Source organism: Poecilia reticulata, linkage group LG19 (genome assembly GCF_000633615.1).
Source record: "Poecilia reticulata strain Guanapo linkage group LG19, Guppy_female_1.0+MT, whole genome shotgun sequence".
NCBI classification, from domain to species: Eukaryota; Metazoa; Chordata; class Actinopteri; order Cyprinodontiformes; family Poeciliidae; genus Poecilia; species Poecilia reticulata.
In genome coordinates, this window is record NC_024349.1 from 9,993,267 (window position 1) to 10,006,066 (window position 12,800).

Below are 12,800 nucleotides of genomic sequence, written 5' to 3' on the forward strand. Positions count from 1 at the left end.
ATATATATTTAATACTTGTTTGGTCATAACTTGATTGCTCAGGTGTGAATTGACTCTAATTTACTCTAATTTTTATTTACTCTAATTTTCATTTCGAATTGGGTGATTGGTCATTCTTGCATCTTTGATTTTGTTTAAACCATTAGGACTGTCCTTGGATGTATATATGGGATCCTTATCTTACAAGCTTCATCTTCACATACTTAGAAAGCAGTGCGTTTCTCCATTCATCCTTTTCTCAATTGTAAAAACATCTGAAATAAACATACAGCTTCACACCACAATACTTACACTTGCAAATTCCACTGTTAGCATGGCTTTTTGTGGTGATGTGCAGCGCAAATCCTTCTACAAATTAATCTGCAATGACATCCAAAGAGTTGAGTTTAGATCCCCTCTGAGCATGTTATACTCTCTCATCACATGCCCACTGATCTGCATATCGGTGTGTAAATGTGTGAGCGTTTGTGAGTGTGAATGGGTGAATCTGACTCAAGTGTAAAGCGCTTTGAGTGGTCGAAATGATTGGAAACGCGCCACATAAGTTCAGTCCATTTACCATTTACCATTCTCGGTAACACTTCATTTGAAGGGGTGTGCATAAGACTGACATGACACTGTCATAAACATGATATAACACCTGACATGAACATGAAGGAGTCTTTATGAATGTTTATGACTGTTGTCATGAAGTGTCATTCGGTAAATAATGACACTTTTAATGCAAAGTTGGTCTAAAAGTTGCATTGAAAGTCCATTAAAAATGCCAACTTTGCATTAAATTGTCATCATTTACAAAATCAACTCAAATGCAGTCCAACATGCTTTTTCTTCAGCCGTGGAGCATTGCGCAGTGATTGTGCAAAATGGCCATTGCAGTTGAGTGCAATACTTGCTATCTTAATAGAGAAACTGTACCTGTAATATGTCTAACGCTCGCCGCTAGTCGTCTGTTGCCCTTGGTTAACCATTACGAAAACGTCTTGAGTCCTCTGACAAAAGTCTCAGACGGAGTTCCAGTTCGTGGCTGGTGTCGGGCTTATTTAGTGTGAAATATGTCTGTAACCAAATCCATATTAATCTTTTACAAAAGCAAGATTGTTAAGACCCTGAAAGAGCTCTTTGCTGTTGCTCATCGCAATCACCAGCTGACAATAAACATAACGCTCAACACTAGCATATACTAGCATGTCTCTTGGTTTTCTATGCATTTTCTTCATATTTCCAGGACTTAGTACTGGTGCCATCCCACTTTATTACAAATAACCCGATTCATGTACTACATTGTTCTGATTTATTTGTGTATGCGGATTACTTGAACTGTCATAGACATCTGCGGTGAATTTCGCGTCAATATACCCATCAAAGGCATATCTGCACTGGAAAATGTTAAGTGTATCCCATGCCTTTCTATGTTCTCACAGGAGGCAAGGAAATAAAGCATGCAGAGGTCAAGCTAATGGAACAAACATTGCTGTAACTCACTTGGTAATTACTATTTGGTTAGTGGCTCCTCTGCTTGGTTTTTCCCCCCTTAGTGCCTGTGTGGATAATATGTGATATTCAGGTGTGTGGTCTCCCTAATGACTGAGTATTACAGTTTACTTGCCAGCGATAAGCTTAACAGAGGAATTTTAAGCTGTGCAAAAAAAAAAAAAGTAAAGAAAAGCAGCAAATTATCTGCCGCATTTAGGCTGAGATCCAATTTCAAATTAATTGTGTCTTTACGGTGGAAGGAACTGGAGAGTATGTTCATCCTTAAAATGTTTTTTTTTTTTTTTTTTCTTAAACGCCAATTAAAAACGCCTGCAGTTATTGATCTTGTTGATTTTATGCCCTGGAATTTGCATAATCTATTACAATATGAATGATTCATGAAGTGCTCATTGCCAGAGATTGGGATTCTCAGTGAACTGAAAGAGTTGAGAGATAGAAATCTTTTGTGTCCTCTGCTTATCCTATTAAGGTTCAAAAAGTACCTCCAATAAGAAAAGGGATTTAAGGGCATTGTGCACATCATCGAAATTCAGAGGCAAGAAGGCACTTCCATTAAAAGTGTGCTTTTTTTCTCTCTCCCTCTCTCTCTCTCTCTTCCTCTCCTCCACATTAATTCTGTATTACCTGCTAAATAGTCCCTCTTACCCCATAAAAACACCAAAGGGCTCCATGAATATGTGGAAAGGACAATTGCATATTGTGAGGTAATTTCTATTGTTGATATGGGAAGTCATTTCTTTGATGAATTCCCTTTCGAGAGACGGATTTCATCTCAAGAGCTTCTTATTCTTGTTCATTCAGATTGCTTAAAATTCAAATAGTGAGGGGCTGTGCGGGGAATTGGTGAATAGCCGAAGGAGGAACCCTGAACTTTTTTTCTTTTTTGTGCGTGTTTTTCAGAAATAAATGAGGAGATGGGCCTCGATACGGCCAATTGTCCACTATTTGAATAGAAAGTTTCAGTATTTTCCTGAAAGCAGTCGGAAACCGGCTGTTTTCTTGATGGCGGTTCAGACTGGAGGTCGGCAGTGAGTGGTTTCCCTTGGGCTTTCACGGGAAGTTTTAAACACCTTCACTTGGTGATTGTTTGTCACTTAGAGAACTAGAGTCTGTTGGATGATTTAAGACCAATGCAATATAATTTTGATACAATAATGTTAAGGTTTTGTTATGTTATGGCCTAAAAAAAAAATAAATCACGGGAAAGATTGTTGAGCTCACGGCTGCCCAGACGACAATCACTGACACCCTCTACAAGAAGGGTGAGCCGAAAACTACAATTGCTCAAGAGGCTTGATGGAAAGTGCTGTATCTAAGAATGTTAATGAAAAGTTGAGCGGAGAGGAAATATGTGGTGGAAGAAAAAAAAAAAAAAGGCACACAAACAGCGAGAATAACTGCAGCCATGAGAGAACTTTGATGTAAATCCCCTTCAAGAGTTTGGGGGAAATTCACTGCAGCTGGAGACGGAGCTTCAAGAGCCACCACACACAGACATATGGAGGAGAAAAGGCCACTGTCGCCTGAACAAAAGGAAAAATGTCAGCGGTGTCTTACCTGGGCTAAGAACAAAAAACAAAAAGGCTCGGCAAACTGATGTCCTTTTTTTGGGATGAAAGTCGATTTTGGATTACAATTTAAAAAAAACAACAACTATGCTTAGAGAATTTGGAGGAAAAGTTAAGGAGCACAGAATTCAGGTTGCTGTAGGTCCAGGAAAAAGCTTGAAGATTCACTGAGGATTTGAGGAGCCACGTCATGCTGCATCGATTCGGTAATTCCTGCAAAAGGAGCCCCAACCAATACATATTATATGATGCATGTTGTCCAAACTTTCTGTTACAAAAATGATTTTTAGCTGGTCTTATGTAATAACTTTTTTTGAGAAAACAACATCAACTGCTGCAAGTTATAGTAATAATAATAATAGTAATAATAATAATTGAATAAATGGGTGAAATACATCATGTTGTGTGTAATGAGTCTTTAACGTGCATCATTTCATGTGATAAATTGAACAAATACTTAAAAACACAACTTTTGGATGATATTCTTATTTATTAAGATGTGCCTGTATTTAAAGTGAGGACGCTGAAAGGTTCACATAAAGCATCAAGACCCAAGGAAAAGAGAGTCAACCCGCCACTGTCCTCGCAAACCGTTGGCATGTCACCCCACAGGGGAAAACGTGGGCTCTGAAATTAATGCTCATCTCGTCTTTACAAAAGCAAACTAACCTTTGAGCACACATTTGATAATGAATGACTTTCAGCTGGTGTTTGGGGAATTAAAGCAATTTGGCTCTCCAAACATTCTTTACTTAGTTGTAATTAATTAGGGTGTGGGGTTTTTTTGTTTTTTTTTTGTGGGGGGGAGCTGGTGATAAATTGCCCCATTCTGCATATTGCCCCGAAAATGGAGGTCAGAGATTTTTGGTTGTTGTTGTAGCAAACATGAAGGTGTCCCTGTCATGCTAAATTTAATACTCTTGCAAGCAGAAGAGTCATTCACAAACGACTTTGTTCATGTGCCAAATAAAGAGAAGGTCACCCTGCTTTTCCGTTTGTGTGCGACGAAACCGAGCCGGCGCAAAGCCGCAAAATCAAAAACCCAAGAATCAAATAATCTGTTTTAAGATAACTTCAGGTTGATGTCTGTGTCGTTCATTTAATTTCATCCTGGAAAAAACTTCAAGCAAACTGTAGAGTTCAATATGTTTCAAACAGGAGGGCTGTCTGTACGAGTATTCCCAGGTTGGTATTTACTCTTACAAGCTGCTTCTCAATTTGAGACAGAAATCAACAGGTTTTTGTAAAAAAAAAACAAACAAACAAAAAAAGAAAATCTTTGAATTGATTTTGGCTGGGGAGAGCAGAGGGGGGGGGGCAGAAAGGGGGCGTAGAGGAAAGTAAATAGCTTGATTTGCTGGCGTTCAATCTAAGGGGCGACTGTCAGAGGAAGCAGACAGCATAAAGGAAGGCCATCTTTTAATGAGAATCTCGACACACATCTCTGTTTGTAAAACCAACAAAAGACTAGGAGGCAGCTAATGAGGCTATCATTGCTGTACAGAGAGTTCTGCGAATCTCTGAAAGAGCGCTTGGAAAGCAGGACATAAAACAGAGCGTCGGAGAGCTTCCACCAAAAACATGATTCAGCACCGGCTGCTGATGAACACATTCAGCATGCACACATTTACACTGCCTTGCAAACATATTTCAGCATTTTCAAATCTAAAGTTTGCCACGACCACCAAATTCAGTGCATGTTATTCTGACGTCTTGGATGTGCATGAAAGATGAGCTGAACTGTGCGCGTAAACGGGAAATAAACATGGTTTTCATCATTTGTCCATTCATTTGTATTTGCTTGTCTACCCTAAAGTAAAAGTGTTATTGCACTAAAGATCTGATGTAAATCTGTGTATAGTATCTCATTGTTCAATTGATCATCCAAAAACAGAAGATAGTCATTTTTCAGCACATTAGAAATTTGCACTTAACGAAAGAGAAAGTTATTGGTGAAAGGAAGCTGTTATTCCTTTCAGTTCGACTCTTCGTGCATCCACAGGTGTGTCTCCAAATAAATTTGTCCGTCAACCTATGAGAAGTTTCCAAAGCCGGGACCTAATCTGGACTTTTCCTCATTGTTCAAATAGATAGTAATCATCCTGTATGTACATTTCTGATTTTGAAGACATTATTATTTCAATCACTAATATATTATTTCTCTCGCTATTGTGGCATTTAGCAAATAGAAGCAATTTTGGTAATTCTAGCTGACCTAAACCAAGAGAAGTTTATTCTGGTTTAACTTTAGACAGGTGTATGTGTATTTTTATTGAGTGTATATAAATTTCCTGTACTGCTTTGTGCTGCTCTATCACATAAAAACTGGATAAAGTACATTCGTGTTGGCGGTCGTAACAATGCAAAATGCGTAATAGTTCAGGGCCTCTGAATGCTTTTGCAAAGCTTTGGAGGCGTTGTTGGGTCACAACAGTGAGGATGAAAAAACAAAACACTGTGTCTTAATGATGCTAGTTAAGTCTGAGTGAAGTGTGGGTTGACCTGGAAGTATTGATCACCTGATTTGATCCACTAAATCAATATCAGGGCGTGTATCGATGAAGTGACCAACCCACATTAGCAGGTTTTTTTTAGTCAGTCGTCAATTTTTCCTACTTTTATCTCACCGTCTTAAGACTTAAGACATTGTTGTTCTTGACGTAGAGGGGAGATATCTCGCAAAGAGACGCTCAAACTGATGTGACTGTGTTATGTAAGGTTATTATCACAAATCAGCGAATTTAAGTCAGATGTGTAAACACAAGACTTTCATTAAAGCAGCTACAGCTTTTGCAGTAATAACAAAAATAAGGTCAGTGTGCAGACACTGGCAGTAGTTACCCTTGTCTACACACACACACGCATTCACACACAATCACACAATGGCTTCACCCCTGCAGGACCCCCCACTACAGTACTCCCACGGCTCCCTTTGACTTATGTGCACTGGCTTGTGGCTAACTAATTCTTATAATAAATGAAAGGTCCAGCATGACCTCACTCTTCTCTGCAAAGCTCTTTAACTCTCGGCCCTGGAGTCTGAGCGCTTTAACAAAAAGACACATTTCAGCAGGCACTCATACAACGTGGCCGTCGGTGCAAACAAAGGAGAACAGTTGTTCAACAAGAGGTCGTTAAACAGCTGTTTAACGTGACATTCTCAGCTTCAGACGTCGGATCTGATCGTCTACGATGATAGTAAAGAGATCTATATTATTCAGCATTGCTTTAGTAGAGAATTCACACCCACGTGATTTGTTTTAGTTCATGAAATCTTTTTCAGTTAATAAATAAATCCAGAATTACAAAGAAACAAAGACATTGTTTAAAAAGAAAAAAAAAACATCTAAAAGTAATTTTAAGTAGGATTTTAGGATTTGTAGGTCTAGATTTCAGTTGATCTTCTTGGCTGTGTTGTAAAAAACATCAAAATTTATAGATTAATCAGCGTAATCTTTAAAAACCAATTAGCTCAAGGAATAAATTGCTTTGCTTTAAAAAAAAAAGTAATTTTTTTTGTGAAGTGACGAAAAGGCATTTGGATTATAGTTCTATTTTATGAATCCTTTCTAAAATATTCATAATACTTAGAATTTTATTTTATTTTTTACATTTTGTAGCAACTTCAAAGTGTTCCAGAAGATGCGCGGTTGTGTCTCCTTCGTTGCAAAAGTGACTTTTCATTTTAGATTTTTCTGTCTGAGTCGTTTCAGCTCATCCAGAGTTTGAACAGGAATCCCGGCTGTTTCACTCATTAATGTTCCCCCTCCTGGCCTGTGTGTTTAGATGGACAATATGTCTTGGCAACTGTTTTTTAAAGGTGCTTTGGACTGAGCTCTGATGGAAATTTAAAGCCTGTGATGTTTTTTTTTAATAACCTTACTGTGCCTTAAACATCTGTGCAACTTTCTGCCTTACCTGTTTGCTGTGCTGCTTGTTCTTCATGATGCTGTTTGCTCACTTATGTTTAGCAACAATCCTTTGAGGCAGTGACACAACATCTCCATGTCTCTATTTTATTTTTGATGGCATCTCTTTTTGCATTGGGTTTTATTTAGGGGCATCAGAGTAGAGGGGGGTGATTACTTTTCAGATTTGTATCATTAAAAGAAATTCAAATCCATGTATAACTTTCCTTTAACCGTATAACTTCAAAAAACATTCCAGGCAAAACCCATTGATATTCATGGTTGCGTCGTAAAATATGAAAAAGCTTCATGAGTTGGATTACTTCTACAAATCACTGTACAATGTATGCAAGAATAAAGATTTTTTAAAAGTACTATATGCAGAAAAAATAAAAAACACAATGAAAAGGAAAAAATTCAAGGAAATGGAGAAAATGTATATTGAGAAATTAACTAAAAATACACATAGATAAAAAAGATCAGATATGTGGCAAAAAAGAAACACCTGAAAGAAATAAGAAAGGAAATTTTAATAGTTCACACACTGAACAAAGGTAACCAAAAGCAATAAAAAGTTGCTCTGATAAGGACACCAAATCTAATGAAACCAAGAGACAACAACAGGGCTTAGCTTAAGCTACAGTGAACTAGCTTAAATTAATCACAAAATCATTTCGCCACTACAGTTAATAATTACTCTACTGTCATTTCATCCTGTAGATCCTCATTAAATCTCTATTTATAGACGAGCTTCTCTTTGAGACCAACTGGTCCTCATGGCTGACAATATAGCTGGGGCCTCCTTTACCCCCGCCGCTGCATAGATTGGGGTTACATGCTGGAGTCCTAATGTTCCCGCGTCCAGACAGGACAGCCGAGCCGTCGCTTTCAATTACAGAGCTGAATATCTGCAGCCGAAGAATTGATGCTGTGCTAAAAGCTCCTGAACTTTTTGGAACTGTACAGCAAGGAAACCTTGTAGGATTTTGGTCAAGCTGGTGTATTTAGACCAGCTTGAACTGGTTAGTGAGGGAACTACAGTTTATCTGGTCCAAAAGGCAGCAGTAGCACAACTTAAAGCGAAACAATGCTGGCTGATGTATTTTGTGTTTTCTTGAGTACGAGATTTTATAGACAAATGTGAAAGGTGCTCTTTAAAGTGAAATCACTGAATACATTTCACTGACAGGTATCTTACCTACACAAAGTTTTCTTCTCTTGTGGAAAACATTTAAACATTTTCCTACGTCCATTTCCAAAGCAGTTTGCCCAATTTTTCCTATCGCTAAGGGCGAAAAATTCACTGATCATTTTGACATAGAAATATTTTCTGTAAAAAGGTTTTATCTCATTACTACGTCTGATAAATCTTTATTTTTTTTTCAAGAAGTAGGACGAATTAGTGTAAATTAACCCGTTTTGCGTGTATCTACTCTGTCTCTGCAGGCCGGGACATGGCAAACACGACCTTACCCGGGTATCCCCCTCACGTTCCCCCAACAGGCCAAGGCAGCTACCCGACCTCGACACTCGCTGGAATGGTTCCTGGTGAGTTGAAGACGGCATCACCGTTTCCCGCTATCATTAGGGTCGAATATGGTGTGGTGTCACCCTCGAAATGGAAATGTGTAGAAGCCGTAAAGCAGGGTGAGGAGATGTTAATGGTGACTTATGCAGAGAGGTGAAGAATATTGATTTCTATGTGCAATGAAAACAGTAAAAAGACATAAATCATCACAGCAATGGCTCTAAACATAGAAGCGGTGAGCAAGGAATATTTTCGATGGGAAAGGAAAAAACACGCTTAACGAATGGCTACAACAACAACACAATCAATGGCTCCATCTATAGAAACACAGAGTGATGGGTACTTTCCTTACTAAGGAGTACAATGGCTCAATCCGGGAAAAAGACGGAGCCAAACTATGCCAGTCAGACTTTTTATCAGCAAACTAAATTGGAGACAAAAGAAATGGCAGGACATTGGTCCAAAAATATTTAGGGGGGGGGAAAAACCTGGGTTTGCTGAAAGAAATAAGTCAGCGGCTCAGTTTACAAAAATGACACCTAAACATATGAGGGATGACTCAGGAACACTTTCTATGGGGACGAAAACAAGAAATACGCAAAGTTAGTTGCAGCACTGGGTCCTTCAGTCGCTCAGCTTATAAAGTTTCAAACACAGAAGAAATGAATCAGAGGTACTTTCTATGGAGGAGAAAAACAGAGAGTGCACAAAGTGAGTGGAAGCACTGACTGAGGCGAGGAATTTACAATACATTTTAATGTTCCATCAACAAAAAGACTATTTCTTTACGGGTTAGGGATGGGCTGTTATATTTTTTTCTACCTTTTGGTTTAATGATATAATTTGATTTGTTCTTGCATATCCTTCATGCCGAATGAATTAACCTACCATCAAAGTGAAGGAAGAAAAAAAAAACCATCAGGGTAAATTTACTCTTTTGAAATCAATAGATTTTACATTTACCAACATACTCCTGCAAACAGCAACGTCCATTTAACAGCTGACAGTAAAAACGAAGCAAACCGCTCCCAGTCGCAGTCGCAGTCTACATTTATGTTTGGATTATAGACGATGAAGCCGGTAAATCACACGGGAGGAAGAGAAGCCAGACAGACCTGCTTTTACTTTCCATTTGTTCTTCTGTGGCAAGCAGCAAAAGATGAGCACCTTAATCCTATGGCTTGTGGTTTTGTGTCATAACCGATTCGTCCTACACACAGCGGCTAATTTTTAGTGACAGGACCCAAACGCTGTTAAAGGAAAGCCATTTCTCACCAGCCTCGTATAAAAATCTGGCCTTTATTGTCTCATAAAAGGAAAGAAACGTGTTATACAAACGGCAACGCTCACACAGACATGTTCCAAGTTACTTCCCCTGCAATGACATCCTGCTGCAGGAAAACCTCCCGAGCTCAAACCAAAGAGGCTTCAGATTGAACACGTTAAAATTCTCCAAAGAAAGGCAGCGGGATTTACGGCAACAAATCAAAAACGTATGCATGGAGCTGTTTATGACCACTCTGTATTTATTAGAGCGGCTTGAAATGTGCTGGCCGCAGAAGAAAGGGTTAGATATCCATAAATGGGACTGGGAAAGCCACCTTCAGTGTCACATCCTGTATTGTTCAGTGTTGCATAACTTAAGTGAAATGAAAAAGAAATAAATTACTTGCTTGACTGGGTGCACACTGATGGCTATCACTCTCGGCCTCAAATTGCGTCCTGTTTTGAATGACGAGAGATGAGTGCGTGTGAAGTGGCATGGGCTTCGACGTATTGAAATGCTAATTGATTTGTTGTTTTGTTTTGCAGGGAGTGAGTTTTCGGGGAACCCCTACAGTCATCCGCAGTATACGACCTACAACGAAGCCTGGCGATTCAGCAATCCAGCATTACTAAGTGAGTAGTGTTTGATGAGACGTAAATGACTGACAAACTTGTCTCAGTGGCGTTGGTTAGAGTTGCAGCGTACCAGCTGCCGTACCAGTCCAGCAGGTTACGAATAAGTGATCCAGCAATCGTAAACCCCTAATTTATCGTTTTAAGACAGATGGAGTCTTTATCGCTAGATGTCCTCATCCGTAGAGTTTTAAAAGGCACAATAGAACTGTCTGTTTCTGCAGAGCTACAAAATATGATGTAATATATAAAGGACTTTGTGAATAAGATTTGTTTCATTATTTCTGTATGCTTATGCTACAGCAAAACTGGGATATTCATTGTTGCTTTCTGTAGGGTTTTAACCAAAGGAGCTCCAGTGTTAAATGATATTAAATCCAGCCCTCAGACAAGGATATAATATTAAGTTTACAAGAATGAACAGAGATTTTGTCAGCGGTTTTGTAAATCACCGACAATTTGTTTAAGTAATTGTTCAGTATTCAGACTTATTAAATTGCTATACTTAGAAAGTTTTCAGACCCCTCTAGCAACTTCTTTTTAAAAAAAAAAAAAAAAAAAAAAGCAGCTAGGTACTTTTTCCTGTGTTATTAGAAACGTTTGGATAAATATGATTTCTCAGACGCTCTCCAAAAAGGGCAAGACTAGAGATCATTCAGTCCAAGTAAAGAAAAAGACTTGCCAGCATCTGCATCAGAGCAGTTATTAAAAAGCATAAAACAACTGGAACTATGATAAACAAAATCGAGTGAGGACTGAAGTTTATCTGGCCATTGTCAGATAAAAAATAAAATAGCATCAACAGCAAGGATAATTATCTATAACTCTTATATAAGGGTAATGCAGTTTATTGTACGCATCATTCATGGTCATTTATTTGGTAAATGGCAGTGAAAGCTGTAATTTGTTGTTTCAAATGGTTCATTCTTCTGTTAACTTTCAGGTTCCCCTTATTATTATAGTGCCGCATCGAGAGGCTCCGCCCCTCCCACTGCTGCCACTGCCTATGACCGTCACTAGTTACCATGGAAACCAAATCAACCTGCAGGACCACGGCCTCAGCCTCCATATTGCCCAGGTGTGAAGAACACGGTCCGCTGGACACTGAGCAAAAAGCGCATAAAATGTCCCAGACTAAAAAAAAATAAAAAGAATAACAAAAACAGAAGAGAAAATTCACGGATTCAAGACAACCGCCATCTTCTCTCATTACTGCTTTTCTTTGGATTTTTTTTTTGTTTGCTTCTTTTTTTTGGACACCCAAAGCCAAAAAAAAACCAAGAAAAACACAATTATGGAACAAGTGAAAGTTTGAACCCTTGGCTAATTGCAATGGTTTAAAACAAAACAGGACTCCAGACAAAAACATCCTGAATTTATTTTCCCCACCTGTGGTCCCACTCTTTTATCCATAACAGATCAATACTGTACATTCCTTTCCTCAATGGGTCCCAGCAGGGATACTGTCCACAGCTTGAAATGTATCAGCAGTCTTTTTTTTTTCTCTCCCTTTTTACCCCCCTCCTTTTGCCATTTGTCTCCCACTCAAATCAAATCGCAATGCACAGAGATCAAGGGAGATGAGCAGCAACCCGCGCAGGCTGTGGCAGTTGTTTTTCCAGTCCATCTGAGCAGGCACTGACCAAACATCCAGCATGAGTGGAAGAAAAAATAAAAATAAAAAATCAATCGCTTTTGATGCCGTGAGAAGATTAGGACATGTTTTCTGTGAGACACAATCAAGATGTAAAAATGAAAAATGAAATAAACACCTGTTTGGAAAAATAGCGGGAGCCATGTTATTATAGCACCGTGGCTCACTATTTGCAAGGTTTCCAGTTAAAATATTTTTTTTATTTCACTTTTTTTTATAATTTGTACAGACTGATTTGCAGACTGCTTGGCTAATGTTTGACTTGTTCTCTATTTGTCAGGAAGGTAATCAGGCAAAACCTTTTGAGTGTTTTATTTTTGTGTTAAGTTTGCACTATTTTCGAGGTTTGCAACACTGGACTGTGGTTATGCAGAAAAACTAAATGTGCATATTTGTTTTATGTAAAAAAAAAAAAAAGAAAAGAAAAACTGACTGTAAGTCTTCTGCGTCTCAGTCTGTAAAGGCACTTACAGTTTTACAAAGCCCATCATCTCACTGACTTGATGTGCACTATACTACTTTATGTTCTCACTGCTTATGTTTAAGTTCATTAAGTCTTTGGCATTCAACTGCAGAAGTAAGGATATAACAGCCATTCCAAATCTAATTTGTCTGGATTCACTCTGATTGGATGATTCTGACATCGAAAAGCAGGGTGACAATTTCAACTATAAATGCCTTAAACATGTGCCCTCCTAACTTTAACTCCCGCATGTTTCAGGACAAGTATTTTTTTTTTTTTTTTT

At 38.5% G+C, this 12,800-nt stretch overlaps 2 protein-coding genes across 7 annotated transcripts in view; one reads left to right on the forward strand and one right to left on the reverse strand.

Annotated features, from left to right (window-relative positions):
- pax2b (paired box 2b) overlaps positions 1–12,471 on the forward strand; it is a 39,709-nt gene extending 27,238 nt beyond the window's left edge. For 3 of the 6 annotated variants that reach the window (XM_008436885.2, XM_008436886.2, XM_008436887.2), the window contains exons 8-10: positions 8,420–8,521; positions 10,314–10,400; positions 11,363–12,471. In XM_008436885.2, coding sequence (XP_008435107.1) covers positions 8,420–8,521; positions 10,314–10,400; positions 11,363–11,484 — 311 coding nt within the window. In that variant the 3' untranslated portion in view covers positions 11,485–12,471. Of the gene's footprint in view, positions 1–8,419; positions 8,522–10,313; positions 10,401–11,343 lie in introns of all 6 variants that reach the window. The other 3 variants (XM_008436888.2, XM_008436889.2, XM_008436890.2) reach the window with 1 other exon arrangement.
- The window catches only part of fbxl15 (F-box and leucine-rich repeat protein 15), a 58,582-nt gene continuing 49,020 nt past the window's right edge, over positions 3,239–12,800 (reverse strand). The window contains exon 5 of the mRNA XM_008436884.2: positions 3,239–3,278. Within this exon, the coding sequence (XP_008435106.1) occupies positions 3,254–3,278 (25 nt within the window). The 3' untranslated portion in view covers positions 3,239–3,253. The remainder of the gene's footprint in view (positions 3,279–12,800) is intronic.